Source organism: Podarcis muralis, chromosome 2, assembly GCF_964188315.1.
Source record: "Podarcis muralis chromosome 2, rPodMur119.hap1.1, whole genome shotgun sequence".
Classification (NCBI taxonomy): domain Eukaryota; kingdom Metazoa; phylum Chordata; class Lepidosauria; order Squamata; family Lacertidae; genus Podarcis; species Podarcis muralis.
In genome coordinates, this window is record NC_135656.1 from 83,015,416 (window position 1) to 83,041,219 (window position 25,804).

General features: G+C 42.8%; 1 protein-coding gene across 3 annotated transcripts in view; it reads left to right on the plus strand.

Moving 5' to 3' along the window:
• The window catches only part of NCKIPSD (NCK interacting protein with SH3 domain), an 86,841-nt gene that overhangs the window by 34,180 nt on the left and 26,857 nt on the right, over nucleotides 1-25,804 (plus strand). For 2 of the 3 annotated variants that reach the window (XM_028719155.2, XM_028719153.2), the window contains exons 2-6: nucleotides 3,492-3,604; nucleotides 5,585-5,780; nucleotides 9,663-9,692; nucleotides 13,447-13,534; nucleotides 18,269-18,867. In XM_028719155.2, the coding sequence (XP_028574988.2) occupies nucleotides 3,492-3,604; nucleotides 5,585-5,780; nucleotides 9,663-9,692; nucleotides 13,447-13,534; nucleotides 18,269-18,867 (1,026 nt within the window). The remainder of the gene's footprint in view (nucleotides 1-3,491; nucleotides 3,605-5,584; nucleotides 5,781-9,662; nucleotides 9,693-13,446; nucleotides 13,535-18,268; nucleotides 18,868-25,804) is intronic. The other variant, XM_028719154.2, reaches the window with a different exon arrangement.

Sequence of the window (25,804 nt, forward strand, 5' to 3'; positions counted from 1 at the left end):
TCTGCTTAGACTATTAATCACACAGTATCTCGCACTCTCACTCTCCATAGGAAAGGTTTAGAGAGGGCTTTCTCACAGATTTGTATTAAAAACACCAAGGTAGCTTACACCCATTTTTGATATTTTTAATGAGTCCGCAGAGTGTTAATGAAATTCAGACTCTTCTCCCCCATTTCTTCTCCCTATCTTTTCTCTTGTAAGATAATTATTTTGAAAAAACCCCGAAAGTTTCATCTTGACCTAAAAGCTCAGCTGATGGCAGCATAGTATCTAAATTTTGGAGGACTGTGAGGTCACTTCCCTTTGTCATCTTTGAAAGTCTATTTCCATAGTATTCACAGAATTCTTTAAGTACAGATTTGGCATAGTAATGTAATGCCTTCATAATGTACAGTGCTTTATTGGCATTCATATTTCTTTGTATGGGCAACAAAGATCTTAACCCCCTGGGGAGCTGGTACCTTCTGCTGTACAAGAATCCTAAGGCAAAGAAAGTTTCCAAACACTCCTTAACTGAGCAGAGAAGATGGTTGGCATTTAGATGGCATTAACCCATCTAAGCAAACTGGATTTTGCCCACTAAAGACTAATACGTAAAGGCTAATACATCAAATGTCAGTCAAGTACTCTTTCCTTAAATGTGGTAGGGCCACAAAGCTGATCCTGTGCTCTGCTTCATAAAATGAAACATTAGGCTTACAGTACTGGTAAAAGGAATTTTCTAAATATTGCTCTGACTTGGGGAGTTGCCGCAACATCTGTATCTAACAGATTGAGGTTGAATCCTGACAAGACAGAAGTACTGTTTTGGGTGGACAGGAGGCGGGCAGTTGTGGAGGACTCCCTGGTCCTAAATGGGATAACTTTGCCCCTGAAGGACCAGGTGCACAGCCTGGGAGTCATTTTGGACTCGCAGCTGTCCATGGAGGTGCAGGTCAATTCTGTGTCCAGGGCAGCTGTTTACCAGGTCCATCTGGCACGCAGGATGAGACCCTATCTGCCCGCTCTAGTTATCTCTCTCTTGGACTACTGCAATTCGCTCTACATGGGGCGACCTTTGAAGGTGACCCAGAAACTACAACTAATCCAGAATGCAGCAGCTAAACTGGTGACTGGGAGCGGCCGCTGAGACCACATAACACCGGTCTTGAAAGACCTACATTGGCTCCCAGTACATTTCCGGGCACAATTCAAAGTGTTGGTGCTGACCTTTAAAGCCCTAAATGACCTCGGTCCAGTATACCTGAAGGAGCGTCTCCACCCTCATCGTTCTACCCGGACACTGAGGTCCAGCGCGGACGGCCTTCTGGCGGTTTCCTCGCTGCGAGAAGCCAAGTTACAGGGAACCAGACAGAGGGCTTTCTCGGTAGTGGCACCTGCCCTGTGGAACGCCCTCCCACCAGATGTCAAAGAGAAAAACAACTACCAGACTTTTAGAAGACGTCTGAAGACAGCCCTGTTTAGGGAAGCTTTTAATGTTTGAGGACTATTGTATTTTAATATTTTGTTGGAAGCTGCCCAGAGTGGCTGGGGAATAATTATTATTATTATTATTATTATTATATCTGGGTAGCTGTAGCTAGAACTCTGCTGCACTAGCATGGGGAGAGTGGAGAAAGAGTGCTGGGCAGAAGCCTTGGAGCCAACCAGCCACTATCTCTAGAGCTAGATCCATGTCTATCAAATACTGGAATAATTGAGTGATGGCAAATGTAATGGTGGGCTTTGAAGCAGGTTTTAGCAGGGAGTGGACTGCACAGCTCTGCCCCTCCCTACTTTCACAGACTGCCCCTAAAGCTGCAGACTTGCCGTGGGGGTTGGGATTGGGTTTCCCAACTTCATAACATGCTGGCCTTTAGTGGGTCAGAACCCACTACCAGGCCACAGCCTGATCTAAGTTGGGTTGCAACAGCAGCATCCAGCACCATACAGATATATGTAAAATAAAAATAGGAATGGGTCCTCAATTGCATGTTTGGGTTAAAGGTGGGTCCTGAGTTAGGAAACATTGAAGACTATGGATCTTTTGAGCTCCTGGTTGCTCTACCCTTCAGATTAAGGCCTTTTTGTACTACGTAAACACTGATTAGTCAGAGGAAGTTAAAAGAATAGCCATGTTCTTGACCGGCAAGAATTCCTTCTCCTTGACTTCACCTTCACATAATGCTTTCTCCATTTTCCACCTTCCAATTTTATAACTTTCATTTCATTACAACTCCTTCAGCTTTCCAACAGGACCTTGCCACTTCTAACAGCAGCATATATAACTAATCCAAGAAAGGTCGCACACAGTATGTCAGATCATGCAGAGCCAATATGTGAGTGTCAATGATGACTTGTGCCTGCAGTGAAGCGAATGGAAGACTGTAGCCAGCAGTCATCAACATTCATTTGTTTTCAATAAGCATATTAAATGTCTGTGGTAGATAACATTTTGGTGAGTGTGAGATTCATGATTTGCCTTAAAAAGATTTGACAAAAACAAAGCTGGTTGACGAAGGGCATGCCCATTTGCTTGGAGAACAATAGCAATAGGGATAACCTTACCACAAGGTTGCTGTCTAAAGGGGCTATAGTGCAACAGAAGTAGGATGAAAATAAACCTGAATAGTGGCATAAATGATACAGGATTTCAGAAGTAACAGGATACATGCTGACTGGAAATGAAGCAATAGGACCACCCTACAACTTTTGCCAGTGCAAGCAATATTTAAAGTGGGATCATGTATGACTGCCCTGATAACAGCATGAGCACAAATCATCGTGAACGTGCAATAAAAAAAAGCTGTCAGGAGGAGCCTCAAGTGGTATGAATCATGGGATAGCTGTTCTCAGGTGTTTGGTTGCCTGACGCATTTCAAGTCCATGCTTGCGCCTATATTTTTTCAAGATGGGTGTCGGGGGTATGTGGGAATCTAGCCCCTTTGTTCAATTCTAAAGGCAAGCAAAGATAGTGGAAGGAAACACGCTTCAAATTGTCACAACTTGCAGTGGAGGGTGGAAGAGTCACCGTGGCAATTTGAATGTGAAATTGATCTGAAGAGCTGCTTTGCGCCTCTGAAGTCTTGCCATTGATCTTCATGTAATGAATTGCTGGGGCTCCAGGGCCCAAGATGGGTGAGTGGAGTTGTGATGTATCCTCTGCTGCCTCCAAACAAATGTTTTTCTACTCCGCCAATAAATCTTGCACAGACAGAATCCATTTTGTATATTACTTTTTTAAAACACACGCACACACACCCCTTGGGGTTTATTTTTTGTTTATTTTTAAAGAAACTTTTATCAAATACCCATAAGAAACAAAATGAGGGAATTGATTTCTGGTATGAATGTACGTTGTGGTTGAGTACCAAAACAATGAGAGAGTTTCAAAGTCTGACCATAAAACAGAATTAAGATGGCTACGCTTGTCAGTTTCACGTTGTCATTATAAGTGTTGATGGGGAGATGAAAGTGAAGGTGTTTAACACAATGCCTGTTACATTCCTTAGGTGCTGGAACAAGATGTGGTTCTCCAGTCTATTGACAGAGCTATTGAGGCCATTCATAATGCCGCAATGAAGAATGGGGGGAAATACAACTTGGAGCAGAGGGATGTCCTCCAGTAAGTACAGCAAGCAGTAATATTCAAGAAAGTATGGAAATAATGTTAGGGAAGGCACATATGAACGCAAATGACTGTAAGGCATGCAGTTAGCATTCAGGGCCAAGCCAGGTGTTTAAAAGACACATGGAGCGGTGCCTGCTCTATCACTTTTTTGTACTCCAGTCTCATCAGGAATTGTTGGAGCTAACACCTGATTGCTTCACATCTCTGCATAATCACAAAACCTGCTCTCTAAAAAATGAAATAATACTAACAACAATGTTATTATTTGTACTCTGCCCATCTGACTGGTTTGCCCCAGCCACTCTGGGCAGCTTCCAGCATATGCAGGATATGATAAAACATCAAACATTAAAAAGAACCTGGTGCCTCCAGAGAATGGAGAGGGAGGAGGGAGCAACGAGTCCTGGAAGCCTAGAGCTTCCTTAGCTAGCAACTCCTCGCAGCCACTTTGAACCCCGAGAAGCGCAGAGGGCGGAGCAAGGCAGACACATTCAGAAAAATCGGTCTAAGCACAACCCAATAGTGGACAAAGAAACATGGGTTTTCTGGAGAGGGTCCTGGGCAAAAGTAGAAAATGCACACGTGAACCTCAGGATTTTGCTAGCAATTCTAGATCAGCCCTGAGAAACTATCCATTTACTACAGATTTTCTCATGATAGTCCCACCTAGAAAAGGCTGCTGTGTATCTGGGCTTGACATGTGCAGACACAATCTTTCTTTTGTAATATATTTTTATTTGTTTTTCAATTGGTGGAGTGTTATCTGGCACTAATAATGGTGGCTACAACTACTACCCATTCCCTTTCCCAGCCCTGCCCACCCAATAAAGGAAAAGGGGGGGGGGGACAGAAGAAAGCAGTAGGCTACTAGAATAAGCAACCCAATGTGGTAAGCAATAAGGAAGACAAAAGACTTGAATATGCAAGAAGAAGTGGGAAGGGTAGGGAGAATGGGATATAGGAGGGATGTGCAGCAGCAGATGAACCCAGGTAATATGAGAATTACAAAGAAAACCATGCCATATAAATGGGAAGATGTCAGCATGCTTGCCAGTGATTAAGTGATGCTAATCCAGACCCCTCCTGGGGGAAACATGAGGATTTCCAGTTGTAATAAGATGATGCTTTTGGCAACCAAAGCACCTCTATGAATCCAGAGCACCTGATTTTTCAGAAGTGCCCATAGAATTGGTATGTATTCCAGATCAAAGTATTAAAATTTAAGGAAGAGGATAAAGCCACAGTAGTTTCATCACGAATTATGTGCAGGTGCCAAGATACCAAAGAGTTGTGTAATCTTGAAATCAATGAAGCTTTCTTTCCAAGGTGGTAACCAGAGCTTAAAATGCTGCATTCACACTGTTTGCAATCGAGTTTCATTGGAGGGGAATTAAAGAGCTTTGCAGAGTTTCTTCCTCTAAACTGAACTCCTTGGTTTTCTAGGCTAAAAATGTCTGGTGCCTGCAAATCAAAACAGGTTTGCTTTCCAACATTGGTACTTCAGTTTCATGAGAGATACATTCTTTCCTCGCACACATCTTTTTGTCGTCAAATATGTCATGAATCACGAACAAAAGGGCAAGAAATAGTAAACCTTGCACACCATGAGTAGGAGATAGGAAAATTCATTGGGAGGAATTCAGCATTGCACAGTGGAAGCTTTTCAGCTTGTCAGATGGAATGATCCCCTCCCCACTTGCATGTTGCTCTGGGAGTTCTCCCAAGCCCCTCCCAGAGCCAGTTTCTAAGGGCACAGGGAAGTGGGGGAGCCCTGTTGTGAAAGTGGAAGACCTTGTAAAGGCACTCATTAGACGAATCCTGCCCATAGCTCAGTGGAATTGGATTCATTCTGCAGTCGAAGTAAGATCTTCAGGGTCAGTCCATGTTCACAGTTCAGTAATATGACTTCAGCTTTGGAACTCTGGACCAGTCCTGTGAGCTCTACTTCCTCAATATGGTGTTTTATATATCCAGGAAGCTGATACATCATCGGAAGGAAACTGTTTCCCGCAAAAGTCACTCACCATCCACTCAAGGAATGACTCCATCTTCCAGTGATCATCACCTGGACCTAGCCAGGCAACCCAATGGCGTCTGCAGGACTGGATATGAGCGACACCATAGCTTGCCTAACACAGATCCCCAAGAGGAGGAAGTTGGTGTTTACCAGGTGAGATTTGTGGCATATTTAATCCTTTATCTTACAAGATATCTACTCCATGTGGTAATCGTGTCGATTTTTTTTCTTGGGTGGGAAAGAGAATTTCCACCTCTTACACTTAACCATTTACAGCTGGCTGTGAGTGTTGATCCTACAGAATAAGTAAAGAGCTGGGTTTTTTTATTGGACCTGCCAGCTATTTAGAAGCTCAACCTCCATGCGTTATTTTATTGAGCATAGGTGAAAATATGTTACATGCCACCTGCTGTTTCTTGTCAGTGTTCTGTTTTGAGAATGAAGGAGGTGACTGCAGGTGATATTAACTGAACGGCAGCTTGAGATCAGTTCTTAAGTTGTGTTCACTACAGTTGACAAGCACTATAGAGTAGCTGAACCTATGATAGACCTGGCTACTGTGTGTGATGGTTTCATTTGTAAAACTTTGGGGAACTCCCGGGAGAGAGATTTGTGAGAGCAGATTAGGGCATTCAGCAGTCTCGTAACTCGCTTTTAAAGAGATGCTCATTTCTCAGATAAGTAGGAAAAATGTATTTGGGACAGTGTTTCTTGTTGTCTTGCCCATTCTTCGACAGATTAGTTCTTTTAACTACAGTGACTGCTTGTTCCCCAGTTTACTGCATTGCACAATATGCCTTAAATTTTCTGTGCTGATGATAAACTAAGGAAGGAAGCACAGGAAATATGATTTGTAAGCAGAGATTTGTTTATTTAAGGCATTTATATCCTGTTTCTCTAAAAAGACTGTTGGAGCAACTTACAAAAATTAGAACTAGGCTGGTCCATGGCACACTAGGGGAAAAAACAATGGGAGGGACAAAGGAAGCAAAACTTAGTTTTGTAGACATTTAAACATATTCTGAGACTTCTCTGATGCCCGTGTATGTCTTTCAATAGGTAGGCTGAGTTCTGAAGGTGTTAGTACAGTTTGCTGGAATTACTGGCCCAGTAAAGTATGGGTTCCTTTCCCTCCCAAAGGAACAGGGAGACTCTTCCTTCAGAAATGACGTTATTTGTCTTAGTGATTGTTAGGACATTAATATTGACGGGAACTATAAAAAAGGTCGTCTGAATGGAATGGAGCATGTCACTTGCCATAACAACTTGTTTCTTGATCTATTTATATCTACACTCAAGGCAAATTAGATCTCCTTTGGAAGAGGCCAGAGAATGCTTCTCTATAGACAGAAAAATGAATGATGGAAATCCACTCCCCATCTGTATTCTCCATTATGACCCTAAGTGCCAGTGAAGCTCTAGCAAAACATGAAGTGCCTTGACTAATAGGAAGGAAGCTTCCCAAACCCAATTTGGCTATAAATCCTCCACAATCTCTTTTGAGTGTGCTCCTGATGGAATGCGCTTTGCACTGTGATAAACAGATGATGAATTTAGAATCGCTGGAGAGAAGATACTTTTTGAACATCCAAATTGAAGAAGACCAACCTGTCAGCTCTCCTGATTGTTAAGTTTGACTTCTGTTTGGCACCGCCATCACCGTTGTTTCCTAAGTAGAGTTGTTAGCAAAGGTAAACAGGGAATTGCCGCCAAAATGATATTGAGGATGGGGCAATGGGGTTTGGAGGACACGTGTCGTAGGGCACACATCTTGCAGAGCCAATGCCCCTCCCCAGATACTTTTAAAGATCCTTTAAAAAAAACAACACAACCCAGAAACCTTGGACTTGGGGGAAGCATGTTCTGTTAGACTGTTAGGCAGCTTGCTCTCAGCCCCCCATACTAGGGATTTTCGGGGTATTGGGACATGTGCTCCTTTTTGCACAAGAATCTCTAGCTAGCAAGGGTATGCTAAACCTGAAGTGATCAGAACTTATTTAAGGGTGTGACTTGTGATATGGTCTTACATGTGAAACCAGCTTGCAAGGAGAGAAGGAAGATGGAAGTAGATTCACCAACAACAACCCTCCCCCCATTTCTTTTCAGTATTCCCTTGTTATTGTTGGTGCTTCTCTTAGAAAGCATCAAAGCATCAGCAGCGTGAAATTGACCTGATTCTTTGAAATTTCACAGGCTCTCACTTCTGGTCGACATCCAGAAAAACAACAAGCAGCAAACATGTTCAAAACTGGGCTATTCTTGTCATTCTACAAAGCAAGGGTAGATGCAGAGGAAACTCAGGCAGCTTCAACATTGAGAGCAGAATTGTGCTTCATTATGGAAATATGCCGTTTCCAAGCTTGTGTTGCCTGGTAGTGCTAAATAGGGACGGGGCATTTACATGGGAGAATTTGTCAACCACTGAGTGGTATTGACAATGTCCCTCTCCCGACCATTTTAAAAAACTGTTCTGCCCACCATCATGGGCTCTGAGGCGGGAAGAAATCTGGCTGTTGGGAGAAAAACATTCTTGTGGGTATTGACAGGGGAGGATTAGCAGGAGCTGTTGAGCTTTCTTGCCCGCAGGCACACGAACCAGCAGGAATGTGTTTGAGAAATATATATTTATTTGCCTGTGCAAAGCATACTTACAGCTACACCTGCGGCTGAGCTTCCAGCCTTCATAACAATAATGAAGGTGTTGCTTTATAATCTTATGAAGTCTCAGGCGGAAGTTTTAAAAATAACTCCTGTTTATGCAAAACAACAAACTATATTTGTCTTATCTGTGTTGCATCCTGCTTTGGGGTTTTTTAAAAGATTTCCTGAACACCACCCAGGACTAAAGTACAAATTTTCATCGTTTTGTAAAAAAGAAAAGAACAAATAGGGGTCAATTTGAGAAGTTTGATGGAAACCATTGAAAAACCAAGATCCTTTTCTTAGCTGACTGCAATGGAACGTTTAAAATATCTGGCTTATTTAGTTATATTTATTTGTTGGTTTCCAAGTGGCGTGAAGCACTTTTATTTGCAGTTTTGCACACTGCCCTAGAATCCTTTATTGGAGCGCTGCTAAGAAGTAACTTAAATAAATAATATAAAAACAAATTCTGCTGCTTCCTTGTCATACCAAGCAGTTTTCAGAGCCTGTGAAGTTTACAGAATGTCAAGGATTGAAGATTTAAGTTGACTTGGTACATGTGCATATACATAATCTTTTAGGGCAGGGGTGGCCAACTCCCAAAAGACTGTGATCTACTCACAGAATTAAAATCTGGCAGTGATCTACCCCCTTTTTTGGGGTTCAGGTCAAAGTTGTTGGTCTTTTTTAGGGAGGAGGAAAGCCCTGATTTTTGAGAATTCAAGGGGACAAAAGGGAAAAGCGCCACTCACCAACGGATCACTGGCGAAGCAAACAGCCTCACTGAATAAACTCCGTCTTCCATTCTGCAGATCGTGCAACGATGGAGGGTGGGGTGAGGGGGCGGAGACGGATTCTATTTTACCAATGCTAAGGAAAGGGACCCAGCCATCAACCGCAATCTACCAAAACCTCCCAGGGATCTAACAGTAGATCACGATCGACCTGTTGGACATCCCTGCTTTAGGGGAAAGGAAGAGGCATTTTGCCAGTATTTTGAAAGACAGCCTTTATGTCCTTAACTCCCAGCTGTCTGATATTTATTGAGATGGAATACCCATAATTTCTAAATGAACAAATGAGTTGTTGTCTTTCGTTAGAATCATGTTTAAGCATTGCCATTTTTCAAACGAGTAACACTTTTTTCTTTAAACTTAAAAAAAAATAAAGGACAGAGCTTGCGCTTCATCATGGTTTTAAGTATTGTGTTTATGAACCGTAACTGTTAATTCTGGGCTTGGAGTAAAGAATGACTGTGGAAGGCAAACACATATGGTAATGGTAATGTAGTGAATGGGATGGAGCTGTTTAAATAGTATCTTCCATTTTTTTTAAAAAAATCATTTCATTTTATCTATTTATTTATTTATTATTCTGGATTACGACTGTCAGAATGATAAAAGGCCAGAAACAAAGTATGGCGTAAGTTAACATATTTTATGGTTGTAGTTTCTAACTCCATATACCCTAATTTTAACTTTTTAATACTTAAGTGTAAAATGTTCTGCAAAACATAACCATAGGCTATACTTGTTCTGTTCAAAAGCTGCATTTCATTTTAGTTTCCATTTATCTCCTGCCCACTGCTGTTTAACCAATCATGTTTATATATAATTCCTAGTATACCGTTGACATGAAGCTGCCACTTGCAAATCACTATTCTGCAAAATACGCTGCTTACACTAGAATATGCAAACAACTGGCTATTTGGGATGCATGGAGTTCCACAAATAAGCTAGTCTAAGCACATGAAAAGTTCTGAACATTTTTCTTCAAATGAACATCTTTTGAACATCCTTTAAAGCAGCAGCCGCCCCCAACCTGATACCCTTCGGGTGTTGATAGAATATAACCCCCTCAGTTTCCAGCCAGCATGGCCAGTGGCCAGAGATGATACGACTTTTAGTCCCAAACATCCAGTGTAGCTTCTAGAGGAGCCAGGTTTGATTCCTTTTTAGTTTATTTATAAAGCAGCAAACCATAAAATGATAAATTCAACAATAGACTAAAATAATAATTTATAAAACAGTATGTGTTTTAGAGGGGACGCGGGTGGCGCTGTGGGTAAAAGCCTCAGCGCCTAGGGCTTGCCGATCGAAAGGTCGGCGGTTCGAATCCCCGCGGCGGGGTGCGCTCCCGTCGTTCGGTCCCAGCGCCTGCCAACCTAGCAGTTCGAAAGCACTCCTGGGTGCAAGTAGATAAATAGGGACCGCTTACTAGCGGGAAGGTAAACGGCGTTTCCGTGTGCGGCTCTGGCTCGCCAGAGCAGCGATGTCACGCTGGCCACGTGACCCGGAAGTGTCTGCGGACAGCGCTGGCCCCCGGCCTCTTGAGTGAGATGGGCGCACAACCCTAGAGTCTGTCAAGACTGGCCCGTACGGGCAGGGGTACCTTTACCTTTTCTTTTTATGTGTTTTAGATATAACATGCAATTCAGCAAAGCAATAGGACATTGAGCAAAAACAACCTCAGCTTCCACCAAAGGCCTGAGTAAACAGATGTGTCTTAAGTAGATGCCCCAAGCCCAGAAGTGTTGAAGCCACTGGTGTCTCCAAGAGCAGAGAATCACACAATCTAGCGTACATCACCACACAGCAAGCTGCACCTAATGATGGGACAACTAGAAAGGCCCACCAACAATCTCTATGTTTGCACTTTTTAAAAACATGAAAACCAAGACCAACACTTGCAAATCAAAGGAAGCATGCCTAACTCATTGTGCAGTGGATTGGAGCCATACTTGCGAGGAGTGTTAAAGACCTCCCTATCTTCCAAGCTATGTTTGTGATCCAAACTGGGCCGCCTGCACTGGCAACGTGTGGGAAAGAAAGAACCACTTACACATACAAGCACAGCTACATATCTTAACATTATGCGTAGTTTAGCTCTGAGTGGTGCATCCAATAAATCGGCATTCACCAAACCGATGCCCTCCAAAGGTTTTAGATTACAACCTCCATAAATTGGAAAAGGTTGCTACTAATAGAAGACACTGGGCATTCCTTTTGTAAATGCTGTGTCCTTTTCTAAGAGATCACTTTCTGTTTAAGGTGTATCAAGAATGAGGAACCTGCAGCCCTCAGTGCTGTTGGGCTGCAGCCCAGCTGCCATCATCCTTGGCCATGCTAGCTGGGGCTGGTTGATGGTAGGGAGTCCAAGGACATCAGAAAGGCCTGAGGTTCCCCATTCCTGATGCGTATGGTGAGATCTTGTTTCTGTGGTATATTACAGGTCCCATAAAGAGCCAAAGATGGCTTTTTTTAATTGAAATACTGTCACAGAGTTGGAGAGTGTGGAGGACTAGATGCTATTGAGTTGCCAAAGGAGGAACAGATGGATTGGGAGATGGGGGTAAAAGATGGAAGAGCTATGGTGGACTCTTTCTTGGGGAGCTAACCAATAAAAGACACACACACACACACACACACACACACACACACACAGAAGGACAGAACCTCTGGCTCCAGGATATTTGAATCCTCTGAATTTCTGGCCCCCCCTCCCTTATATACTTTTATACTGCCATTTTACAGGGTTTAGGTTGTGTTCTTGTTTTAATGATACATTACCTGTTTTAGACTGTACTCCGCTTATTTGAAATAATAATCAGTATATAAAGGCATTTGAATAAGTATAAGGAAAGGACTGTCCTTTTTTTCTGGGAGGGGGAGAGAAGAGAGGGGAAAACCATAGATGAGGAAGAAGAGTGCAAGAGACAAGTGCTGGCCCAAAGGGTGAGATTTTTGGTCTCCACCATCCAGACTCCTCCAAATAAGCATTGGTGTCAAGAGAGTTGCTTCCAGCTGCCACCTGAGTGGCAAGAACTCCAGGAGCAAAATGAGGCCAAATAGAGGAAATCAGGTGCAGGACCCCTGTGGTGATGTAGCCCCTCAGAGCCTTAGGTTTGGGGAAGTGGGCTGTGTTAAGGAGCCCAGAATGGCGTGTGCCATTGGATGGGAAACTGTTCTCTAGCTGGCTAACCACCTTTGTTATAACAAACACTAATGGGAAGCAGTGTTAGAAACTGAGATATGAAATCTAGGAGCTAAATGGCACCTTAAGAATAGGTTATGGGCACAACAACGGAATGTCTAGGTGCGCTTTTTTTGTAACAAGAATACTAAGCTGAAAATGAATGAACTGCAGCTAAAATAATATGTTAATTTTTCACATGGTCTAATCTTTCCCTTGCCCGTCCCCCTAATATTCTTAAGAGGGTCTCTTCTCCAGTCTTCAGAAAGTAGCTGAAAGTGGGCAGGCAGAAAAAGGTCCTCTTTTCCTTCCATTCTGCAGTTTTAATCTGAAATTGTAGGCACAGTACGGCGCCTAAACTGATCGTGCTAATGAAATTCCCTGTTTCAAAATGCGCCTAGAACAATGGGAGTTTCTAACACGGATGGGAAGTGCTTCTTCTGTATCCCAAAAGAAGGAAATTGAGCCTTAAAACCTAGAGCGACTTCTGTCTAATCCAGATGTCACAGACGGACTATCTAATCTAGCCTCTGTCCCACTCACCTCCCCCCACTGCTGATCAAGCTATGCAATTAATATTCCAGCCTTATCTGCTCACAGAAGAATTGTGTGACTTTGGAAGTGTGCTAGCTGTAGGGAGCTCTAAGCACCGTGCACAAGTCAAAGCTTTCCTTGTCAGGAGCCTCTGCAGGGAATGAATGGCATTGTAAATGGCCTTGTCTAGCCTGAGACTTTTTTCCGGTCTCAGTAAAAAATGCTCTGAATGCATTAATGCGAAGAAAACCTACATGCTTCTCGTCTTTGTCTTTATCCCTTTGCGAGCATCATTTGTTGCATGGATCGCTCCGAATGCATCTAATATGCACATGGTTTGCTGCCTCTGTGGAGGGGCTGAGAGGAAGGCAAAGTGTACGTGTTTGACAGGTCTGTGTAACACAAGCACACAGTGCACTCCTGAACGTAGCAATTAAACATGCTGCTTGTCTTGTCCATGGGAGGGAAGAAAGCGACACGTTCAGACGCTTCCGCTTTGCTCTTGGAGGAAACTGATTATTATTAACATTGCTATCCTCCAGCGGCATCTTTAAGGAATGAAAAGAGCAATATTGGGACAAATTTGTGCACACAGAGAAAAAAAAATGATTTATTTTTTATGCGTCTGTCTTCGCTACTTCCTTTGATTGTTCTAAAACCTTTCTTCTAGATCCCACCACAGCCACGCCGTGCTGCTCCCGTTACTCCGCCACCGCCAGAGAAATACAAAAACACACAGATGGCTGCCTCTGTTAAAAGTAAGAGAAAAGCTTTTTGCGGCTGTATGACAATGAGGATAAGATGCATTGCTCAGCTAACTTATTTGGTTGTCAACGATTAGGAATGTGGAAAACTTGCTTAATAGTATGTCAAGCTCAGTATTGTCTACATCACGGTGGGGATCCTCTGAGTCACAGGCCTCGTTAGGCCCACCAGGCCTCCCTGTTTGAACTGTCAGGTCGTTTTGGCCAAGCCACGTCCACCTGCCCTATAAACATTTGGTGTGGGGTGGGTAACGTACCGCTGAGCTACTTCCGGCTGTGTGTGTTCCACAAGATGGAAAGGAGTATATTATAGATAAGAGTTTATTCCAAATGTTTTGCTTTTGTATTTTTTTGCCATGGAACTTTGAAGAAGGCTTGCAGTCCTAGAACGATTTTTTCCCATTGTTCTAAAACCTTCTAGCAGAAAGCTTTCCAAACTTTTCATGTTGGTGACACACTTTTTAGACATGCATCATTTTGCGACACAGTAATTCAGTTTTACTAGCAAACCGGAGGTTAAACTAACCCCTTTCCAGCCCTGGATGCAGCGTGGGGAGCATTTGTGTGACACACCTACACACTGCAGCCAACACACTAACGTGTCGTGGCACACAATTTGGAAAGCTCTGTTCTAGCATGATTTCAGCTAGTTGAGAACTTCAGGCTGTTCCCATATGTTTTGTTTTTTTACAAAACCACCAGTCCTAGTTATCATGGGAAGATTTTCATGAGTAAGCACACAATATAAACATGCGTATTTTAGAAAGCTCGGGAATGGATTGGTGTATCTTTGTGTCCTTTGTGGCTAGATTTAGGTATTCCAGAAACTGCTGGAATCTTTCATCAGTTAGAGAGATACATGTGCCTAGGGCTCCCATCTTAAGAATTTTGGTTCTGGTAGTAACTTGGAGGGAGAACTTAAGAGATTGATGATAAATAGCTCCATGGGAACCACCATCCCACCTCCTTCCTTTCTAGTCAGTTTCAGATGAGCTGGAAGTGGCAGTGGTTGGTCTTTCCCAAATGACCTGGCAGTATTTGAATGACAGACATGCCTCTGTGCAGTTAGTTGCTTTGGCTAAGGTGCATAAGCACTTCTTGTTGTTCTTTGGAGTACTGCAACCAAGTGTACTGAGAATCCCAGCTTTCCCCTGACCAGGATGTGATAATTCCATAGATCACCAGGGGGAGCCCACTAATAATGCAATGATGAAGGGCTCAATTAAGAACGAGCTTTCTGGGAACAATCCATCCTGCTCTTTGTTCGGAGCTAAACATTGTAGAAGCGGTGCTCTCGGGAACCATATTCTTTCAGCTTTTACCAGGAGGGTGTGTCAGTTATGTAACTGCTGCCCGTCAATGATGTATGTTCATTAAATCTGAAATGCCCAGTGTTGTTGAGAACAAAGCAGATAATTCTCCAGTGCTATGCTTTTTAGAAAAATGGATTATCCAAAGGGTCAACCTTATTCAACGGGAACTATTTTCTTCAGGAATGCCCAGTGCAGACATAAAACATAGCCATGGTTAGAACCAATCAGCATTTGTTGCTTTAACCCTGGTTAAGGTTCCTAAGATAAGTGTTGCCCCTTTAAGTCACCAGTGAGACCCACTTGTCACCTTGTAATAAGAAATGTTTGAGTGTCGGAAGCTGAGCCTAAGTCATAGACCAGGGTTGCTCATTGTGGATTTCAGTCAGTCCTGACTACTTCTAACCATAGTTATAATAGCTGTACACACAGCCTCTTTGCCCCTGCTTCACTCTTCCTTTCATGCACATAGTAAAACAAACCAGGAAATTGCAGTTAATCAAAGCTTCCCCTTATGTCTGAAATGGGCAACTGTGGTTAATGCCTTCCAAACAAGTCGGGGAACTAGAGGTGAATTTTAAACCATAGATCCATATCTGGCTTGCTTCTAAGCCATTAGTTTGGGTATGTTACCATCGGCTTTCTGCCTGCTTCCCCTGCTTATGCAAAGGGAGGAGTGAAGAAGGAGCAAAAGGGTCTTTTTAGGTGCATGTGTAGATTCAAGCTGAAATTTTCAATAACAATAACTCCAACACATCTAGAATCAAGGGCACCAGGAAGAAACTGTGTCCAAAAATTTTTCTGTCTGTTTTCTCTTCAGAGATAGATAGCTAAAAATCCAAAAAAGTTTGAAGGAACCATGAACCTTACTAAACTAGGCACATAGTGAGGCAAATACAACAAAAGCAACTCATATTGCTTATAGGAGGCTTGAGGTGTGACGGTCAAAGTATTGGATTGCATGTAGGTACTAATAATTTACTTAGTACAGTGGTGCCTCGCAAGACGAAATTAATTCGTTCTGCGAGTTTTGTCATCTTGCGATTTTTTTCGTCTTGCGAAGCACGGTGTCGGGAAAGTTTTGGAAAAGCTTCAAAAATCACCAAAGTCTTTAAAAACCTCAAAAAAGGCTACCACATCACGTTCTATGAGTTGCTCCTCGAAGTCAAGTCGCAACTGTATTAACGGTGTTAAGAAAAAGGAAACAAACTTGCAAGACGTTTCCGTCTTGCGAAGCAAGCCCATAGGGAAAATCGTCTTGCGAAGCAGCTCAAAAAACAAAAAACCCTTTCGTCTAGCGAGTTTTTTATCTTGCGAGGCATTCGTCTTGCGAGGTACCACTGTACCAGATTGAGCACATACAATGAGTTTCATTATTTAAAGTTTAATCATGCTGGATTATTAGGTGCAAAGGAATTATGCTAGATCAGCCCTAGTCACCCAGGGAAAATTTATACTTTGTTGAAGCAACCAGGCAAATGATAGCATTGAAAACTTGGTGTAAAGAAAACAAACATTGGTTAAGCATTATGACTTAGGCCAAAAAGAATAAAGTATAGTACTTAAACTTGTGCGTTACTTGAGTCCTCCTGGTCTTTGACCGTAAGAAATTATCTGAATCTGAGTCCTACTCTGTATAGAAAAGAGATCAGTAGGTATTGAAGTTACCAATGTTTCTTTTAAATAAATAAAGGAAATATTCTGGAGCCAGATCCTGCTAGGCGTGTGTGCGGAGTACAAGGCAATGAGAGCGTGTTAGTGATTCATTAGCAATTTAAAAAATCTTTTTGGGAATTGAGAATAAATCTGTTCCCCTTTGGTTTTTAAGAGTGGTGGGTAACATAAGGGTGATACAGTTAATCAAGAATTAGAATCAGCGTTGTTGCCATTTGAAAGCACTGCTTCTTTCCTTTTACAGATAAGGTTCTCAAGTTGTTCATCTATGTCACTATTTACTATATATACTCTTTCTTGTCTTAGCAATGAAAGACTGACTGTGGGATATATAGTAGCCTATTTTGGGAAGATAAGGAATAAAACTTAGTACGGAAATGCAGGCAGAATCTTAAACAAGACATTCCAGCGGTTGGACTGTTGGTACATATATGCTTGATTTGCCTTGAGTATTCGGGTTTGTGAAGGTATGAGTTTACTGCTGCAAAAATAGCATGGTACTTAGAAAGCCTTAACCAGCAGGATTGCTGAAGAAAATAAATTACGCAAATCTAATAAATTTATTTATTTATTTTACTTATTAGGTAGAAACCTATCCTATTATCTATAAAAGTTGCAACTGGTTATTTCCACTTCTTAACAACGCCAGCCATGCAAGAGCGAATCGTAATATAATGCAAGGTTTTTTTGTTACTGAAAACGAAAGGGCATCCAGAAATTCCATGCAGGAGGAAGATCTCTGACCAATTTTAGGATAAACCTTGTGAACCAACATCCCATTGTGTTGGTTAACAAGCTAAAGGTCAGAGATGCAGAACTTTTTGGCCTGGAGGGCCAGATCTTTATCTCCACCCCACGGGCCAGTTTTGTCAGGCGGATGGGACCACATACTGGTCAGTCATATTACAACATAAGCATGCCAGGTGATTGACACCTGTCTAAACACAGTGCTCTTCATAGTACTTTCCAAGCATCCAACATCCAACTGATTGTTGGGCACTTCTGAAATGCTGCGTGAAGCACTTTGTAAGCCGTGCACTTGGCGACTGTCAGCCAGCCAGCAGGGCCTGCAAAGCCCATCAGTCATCATCCTGTGACCTCACTTAACGTCCTATGACTTCAGGCGTATGTTAGGTGGGCATGGCTTACCTGAAATAGCCTTGTGGGCCAAATGGACAGCCCTGGCAGGCTAAGTTTTGCCCATGAGCCACAAGTGTTATAGATGGGTGGCGGTCAGTACCTTTTAGCCAATGATCTCTGTTGTTGACTTCTGTAGATAGTACATTCTCAACTGGTACTTGAAAGTAGCTGCAGAAAGGAAAAGGGGGATGCTTCAGCAATGGGCAGTTTTCCTCTTGTAATTTGAAATATGTAAGAAACATTATTCAAAAGTAATAGCTGTATGCTTAAAAATGAAAGAGGAAAAAAAGTGCATCTATTCCTGTGGGGAAAATCTCTTCCACCCGCAGATTAATGCTTTTTAATAAAAACACTGGGATCTTTGAAGAAAATTCATGTCTGCAGAGCAGCTTTTTCTCCCTTGTTGGAAAGAGGTTAGTGATCAGGAATACTCAAGAGAGAGTTAATACAATTTTGCTTTGAGATAAGTGAACCAGGAAGGCTAGTTAAACTACTTTGGAAGCATGCACAATGAGCTTCTTAATGGACTCTGCTGTTGCAGTTTGTTTTTTCCCCTCCTTTCCTTTGATGCTGTTGCTAAGACATTTTAATCGTTGCCTTTCAGACGCAGTTGAAATCACCTCTCGGTCAGTTTCTAGTGCCTCCTCTGTAAGCACAACTTCGCTGGATACCTTGTACACTGGCTCGACAGAGTCGGCTCTCCCAACTGCTACTCCCAGCCCCAGCAACACCCCTCCCCCTGTTCCCAGCAGAAGTGCCCACACGATGGCATCGCACAGCTTGGATATTAGCCCGCCAGGGCAAAGAAAGCATGGGAGTGCAAGCAAATCACCCCAGACCAAGAGGGCTGCCCCACAAGTGCCTGTGCAAGCAGGGGCTTCAGGTGCAAATGACGAGAAGACCGTACAAGCCAAGGAGACTGTGCCAGTTGCTCCCGCGGAGGCAGAGGATTTTGACTCCCTTTGCCCGGAAGATAAAAAGCCAGCTGATCTAGAGGATGCAGATCATGAATCACCGAGCCTAGCAGTATCTGTGCCAAAGACAATAGGCGCCGAATTGATTGAACTCGTCCGCAGGAACACGAATCTCAGCTATGAGCTCTCCCGGGTTGCCATTGGGGTAGTAATTGGCCATATCCAAACTTCTGTTCCTGCCACTAATAGCATCATGGAGCAGATTCTCATCTCGTTGGTGGAAAGCAAGGTAGGAAAATACATAGGTTGAAAAGCATTTTTTGTGGCTTGCTGGCTGATGAACTTTGTTTTTAGAAGGCATGGGGTTTTTTTTGGTGGGCAGGCAGTAGTAACATGAGTTGGGAGCTCAAGTACGTAGGTGACTGAGGCCGCGTATATCATATTCTGTCCAGCATAAGAGTGGACATATCCCCTTGAGGATATGTCGGCTCCTTTAGAGATGGTTGAACTTCAGACTAGCAGGATGTCCTTGATTTTTTTTTGTTCTAGAATCCCAAGATCCACCAATCACAGCCAGGTGCAAAATACATTGAATAAGAATTACCGTATTTTTTATAAGACGCACCAGACCATAAGACGCACCTAGTTTTTGGAGGAGGAAAACAAGAAAAAAAATATTCCGAATCTCAGAAGCCAGAACAAGAGGGATCACTGCACAGCGAAAGCAGCGATCCCTCTTGCTGTTCTGGCTTCTGGGATAGCTGCGCAGCCTGCATTCGCTCCATAAGACGCATACGCATTTCCCCTTACTTTTTAGGAGGGAAAAAGTGAGTCTTATAGAGCAAAAAATCAGTAAATAATTTTGAGCCCAGAAATTTGATTCCAGAACCGGAGCTGAATTGAGGTCACAGTCCTTTCAGACAAGAATCCGCTCCTAACTACCCCTACCCCCTGGTGTGTCAGAAGTATAATTTGTGGCTGGGAAGGGGGGTGTTGTTATTATTAAACAATTGGGAGTCAATAATCCTTGCCAATCTGCTTCAAATTACCGAGATCTACCAGTATATACTGCTTTCTGCCCATCCCTACTCTATGGTGTATTTGTCACCTCAGAAAGTAGCAGAATGCATGTTCAGTTACTGGGCTTTATTTATGAAGAGATGGTAGAATTACTGAACACTTCATATGCCAGAAGAGCAACAGAATAAAAAGGGAATGGGGTCATGCGGTCTTGTTGACATCCTTATTGGTAAATAATACACTGGCAATGTAGGGTTAAGGCATACAGAGAAAGAACTGCATAAATTTGGCCTGCATAGATTGGAACCCTAAATCAGAGATGATTTAGGCAGCAACTTAATGACCCTGGTTGGTATAGACTGAGTTAGTGTTATAAAAATAGCAGTTGTCTAAAAAGGGGAAAAATAATACAGAATCTGCAAAGAGGTGGGAGAACCATAAGCAACATTGGTTCATTACGAGGTCCTGTTCAGATTATTTTATCCAAAACCACATTTCCCCCCCTAAATTAAGAGTTCTAGAGATAATGCTGTTACACTGCTTTGCATTCATATGGCCCCAAAAGTCAAATCCTTTGGTCTCTGTCAACATGGGGTACGATGTTTTCTTTTTCTTTTATTTATATATAAACTAGTTTTGTTTCTATCCTGCTACATCTTTTATTTACCAGTGTATGGTCTGAGGTCACTGCCTTGCTGAAGCTAAGCAGGCCTGGATCTGGTCAGTGCCTGGATGGGTGTCTGCCTGGGAACCATGTGTAAAAATTAGTGTAAAATAATCCTAGCAATGGGACGCGGGTGGCGCTGTGGGTAAAAGCCTCAGCGCCTAGGGCTTGCCGATCGAAAGGTCGGCAATTCGAATCCCTGCGGCGGGGTGCGCTCCCGTTGCTCGGTCCCAGCGCCTGCCAACCTAGCAGTTCGAAAGCACTCCCGGGTGCAAGTAGATAAATAGCTTACCAGTGGGAAGGTAAATGGCGTTCCGTGTGCTGCGCTGGCTCGCCAGATGCAGCTTGTCACGCTGGCCACGTGACCCGGAAGTGTCTCCGGACAGCCCTGGCCTCTTGAGTGAGATGGGCGCACAACCCTAGAGTCTGGCAAGACTGGCCCGTACGGGCAGGGGTACCTTTACCTTTTAATCCTAGCAACATTATCACAGGACAGAAACAGCATCAAGAGCATTGCCATAAAAAGTGTGTTTGGAGAGGGCTCTTGGTTTCCTTGCTCAGTGCGCTCAATGACATGGAAAGCCAGATCTCCCACAGCTATGAATTACATGATGTGAGCACTGATTATGAGAAGGTCTGATCCGTGTCCTCTACACCTCACAGGTAGATGGATGCTTAACACAGATTCTGATGGGTGCAGCATGTAGGGCCAGGTTTATGCTTTGTTCACAGTTTCCAATTCCCTCTTTAACTCACCAAGTGGCATCTTCAAGCCACTTGAGCTATGCTGGAACTGCTCGTTCCCCCAACATTAAATTGCGCACTCTTGCCACTGACTCCATAGTCTGTCTGGCTAACTGGCTTTAAGTGGAAAAATATTAAATTCAGTTCCTTTCTGTTGTGTGGTAGTGGAGAAGGAAACTTCCTACTGACCTCTAATAGGAAAGCTTTATTGATGCTGGCAAGATTACAAAAGGGTTTAGCGAGGCATACAGATATGGAAAACTGTTTTGCTCAAAATTCAGATCAAATCGTAATCCAGTTAGCTGTCCATAGTGAACACAATCGCTAGATGCAGCAGCGGAACTTCACATTTCTGGGATCATGTGACCCACTGGGTAATCAAGATAATTGCTTTTTAACTTGATAAAGATGGCGTGTCAATACTCAGCCTCAATTCAGCAGAAACCTATAAGCAATTTCATGCTGCAGCCTTTTCTCCCCACAACCTGTCTCCAATTTGGCTTAGACTGTTGGTTTCTGTTCCTGTTCTGTGGCTCAAAGGAAACAACTACAATACTTTGAGCTGACCGTATCCTGATAAAACATTAACAAAACCAATTTTTAATTGAAGACTGGAAATGTGTGGAGTCTGTGCACCAACTTCTCGTGTAAGGATAATTTTAAAGGGCTGTATCCAGTGCTAATGCTACTCAGAGTTGCCCCATTGAAATTAATGGGCATGACTAGCTTAGGTCTCTTAATTTCAGTGGGTCAACTCTAAGTAGGACTAGCACTGGATCCAACCCCAAATGTGCAACCTCTCTTGTCACTTTTTCCCTACTCAGAAAAACAAGACCGTGGTTTTTCCCCCATTTGGCAGCGTATGGCAAAAAATTATCAATATTATTAATTCCATTTCTGTACCGCTTTATATTTTAAAGAAAATTTCCAAAAGTGTTTTAGAACACATTAAATAATCAAATGAAACAATCCAGAATAAAACATTACTGAAGAAAGTCAAATATAAAGTATACAGTCAAAGCAACAGGGCAGCCAAGAGTGTCTACGAACCCAGGTAATTTCCTTAATACTTTAGTGGGAGTGAAGAAACCACCAAAATCTTAAAAACAGAGCTAAACCACAATCCTAGAAGTTTTGTTCTGAGTTAGAGGGGCGGCATGAAACAGTATTACTTCATGATTCATCTCAAGGTCAACCCCATCCCAATTACCTTTTTTTTAGCTGACTATAACAACCTAATTGCATAGTGTTTGGGTGAACTAATTCAGCACTTACTATATAATAAAACCTACAAGCATGAAATTGTTGACAAGGGAAGCCATGTGCATAAAAATTATTCGGGGCCAGCAACAAATTTAAAAAACAAAATTAAAATTGCGATGATAAAATGTTGGGGCAAGCAAAGCCTTAGAGCCCACATATTTTCACAATTGCTCTGAAGCGCTTTCCCCACCTTTTAACAGTCCACTTTATTTCCCTCCCATCTCCCATCCACAGGGTTTCCACTGTGAACCAAGCCGTTAATGGACTTGAACGAGATTAATCTATTAGCAAAGCTCTCTAATCTGACTAACTTCTTGACATATCATGCGCCTCCTTAATGCGATTTCATCACTAACTCCATTTCTTTCACTCGCACTGCTAGGGTCAGATCTGCTCTTATTAAGTAGCTAGCAACTATTACTGCTGTATAGCCACCCCATACAGTTGTTTCCAGGAACCAGACTATGCCTTACAAAAGCAGCAGCCAACTAAAATGATTTACACTACAGTATTTGTAAGATGTGCCTTAAGCTCATCTGTGTTTGTCATTCTGCATTTGGAGGGCAAAATTATACGCGGGAAACATCCAATCGCAATCTTTTCCGCTGAAGAGAACATGGTTATTTTGGGAAAGTTCCCTCTGCCGCTATCTCGCCTCCACTGCTAACAGATGGAATGACAATTGTGCTGTGCAAGCGTGGCTGCACTTCTGCAAAAGCTGCTCCGCTCCTTTCCCCCTAAGTCCTGGCTATCCATTCTAGAAAGCCAATGGCACTCTCAAAAAAATGTAGGCAATATTTTTAAAGGGGGGGGTGTTTCTTTGTTTTTTGAGTGGGTGGGTGTGCACAATCATCTCCCCCGAGCCCTAAATAAATAAATAAATAAATAGGTATCATTGTATATTACTCCGTTGATGACTGTGTGATAAATCCCTGTACTAACCTATGCTTAATGCAAGAGATGGGGCTGCCATCTCAACAGCACACCCTAGGAGACTCCAGCCCAGATTAACAGTGCCGAGTGAGACAGACACTTAATTCAATTTATTGAGCCTCTCTCTAGGGTAGAGCCTTTGGAAACTTAGTGTTTCATTTAGGAGCAAGCTCAGCTCCCTGAGCTGAGTGTGTAGTAATTACAGGGTGTTTCCTTCCTCCTCCTTCTGGAGTTATAATCCTCTTACAGAGAAGGCTATTTTGCAGCGCAATGGAGGCAAGTGCTTACAGATGTTCAGCAGCACTGGACAGCAAGAGGAGTTTTTTTGGCTTCTCCTATTGCAATAATTATGCTTCCCCCACTTTGACTGTCAGGTATTCCCATCACCACCTGTAGGCCAGTCACTCAAGCACTCCTTCCACAGAGTTATTGGGCCGCAAGATATGCTTTGGTGACTGCAGTCAAGGGACTTAAGGCGCAGCCAGGTTTCCTGATCCCAGAAGGATCCCAATGTTTGTCTTGCAAAACTGGAAGCGCTGAACAGCACCAAACACCAAGCTTGGTTTCTTTTATTTATATGTAAACTCACATTTATTTCTATCCTTGTGTGTGAATCCCCACAAAGTCACTTCTGCTCCAAATGTAGTAACTTTCCCTGTACAACTAGTGATGGCTGTCAAATTCCGGTGCTTGTTTCAGCTCTGGATCTGGCTCTCCCATATTTATAGGAGGAGGCAATATCATGAAGCATTTTCAATGGAAGACCCCATAGTAATGCAAGGGGCATAGGCCCCAGCCAAGAAAAAGCAAATCCTGTAGCTGCTTATAGATCAGATCAAACTCCTACAAGAGGATGTTTGGAGCTATTTAGTCTAGGGAGAATTTTTTAAAAAAATGAGTAAGTGGGGATGCTATGGAAGTTCACAAAATTACACATGGTGCAGAGAAAGCACACTGGGTGATTTTTTCCCCTCTCCCCTCCTGTCATAATAGCAGAACCCAAAAAGCCATCCAATGAAGCTAAACGGTGGGAGATTCAGAACAGACAAAAGAAAATACACAGTGCATCTTTGCGCAGTGCATAGTTAAACTATGAAATTTGAAGTCCAAAGACGGCCAACATTAAAAGAGGATTAGTCAAATTCCTGTAGTATAAGGCCTATAAAGACCATTATTCATTTGTGATGGCTATAGATTACATTGAGTGTCAGAAAATCAGTACCTCTGGGTACCAGTTGTTGGAGATTATGAGCAAGAGAGTGCTGCTTCCCTCACCCCCTGCTGGTAGGCTTCCTGCACAGACATTTGGTTGGCCACTGCAGAAGCAGAATGCTAAACTTGATAGGCCTCTGGTCTGATCCAGAAGGGCTGCTCTTTTGATCTTATGGATGAATGCATGTTTGCCACACTTGGATATTAAATAAAATGTACAGAGGGCATGTGTGCAGGGGCACTGAAGTTACCACAGGAGCAGCTTACACAGTGTGCGAGTGGGCCTTCAGCAGCCTGTCATTATGAGGATGTATGTTCTCTTACATTGCCCAAATGGGCAATATGTTAAAAGGCAATTTAGAGAAATAAGTGGAAACCCAAAGCTCAAGGGAAAGCTAGCTTCTACTGACATTTTAAAAAGGAGTCTCTCCTACATCAAAGGAGGCCTGAATTACACCTTTGGCTAGATTCTCTCCCTTCCTGCCTTATTTAGGTATATGAGAGTACCTGAGAGGTACAAGTTCCTTCTTTTTGAAATTGCTTCCACTATAAAATAAGTGCAAGGACACCCTGGCAGACTATGTGCAACATCAGAGGTATGAGTATATTTCTTTTCCCTTGATCCTTGTATTGCATGAACACAGCAGCAAGGCAGACCTGAATGAAAAATACCACAAGCAATTCATCCTTCAAAAGAGCACATTGGGAATAAGTCTGTGGTAATGGATTCTAAAATTGATTTAGTAAAGCAGTGCTTTGACTTTTAATTTAAAGTAGGAGGACAGAAGAAAGGATACAACTAATTAAAGAATGTAATATGAAGCCTGAAAAAAGGTTGAGAGATTTAGTATAGAGCAGCAGGAAGCTTTAATCAATGATGATCTCTTATTCCATTTGGGAGGAAAAAATTCTTAGAAAATCTTTCAGCTCCCTCCTCCAATTCTCACTTTCCCCAGAGAGAACATAGTTAAAGTTGTTTGAGAAAGAAGCACTTAACTTCATGCTGAAGCTAGCACTGCTGTCCATACACACTTCATGAGTTTGGGGGAAAACATGCTCACATTCTCAGAAACACTACTTATACTCAAAAAGCTTGCTTATACTCAAAAATTAGTCAAGCACCATTTTAGCTTGAGGCACCCTGATGGGCTGCACAGAGGTTCCTTGAAGGAAAGACCCTCAAGACAGGGAATTGCCCCCACCCCCAATAGCACAGGGACCATGCTGCCTTGAGTCAACCCCTTGGGGCTGTGAACAACGTCTCAGTGTTGCAAACCTGTGAGGCCACTGCCTCATCACTATGCCCAGTGTTCAAAACTCCCATTGCTCTAGGCACATTTTGTGACGGGCAATTTCATTAGCGCAAGCAGTTGCTGAGCTCAGGGCGCCG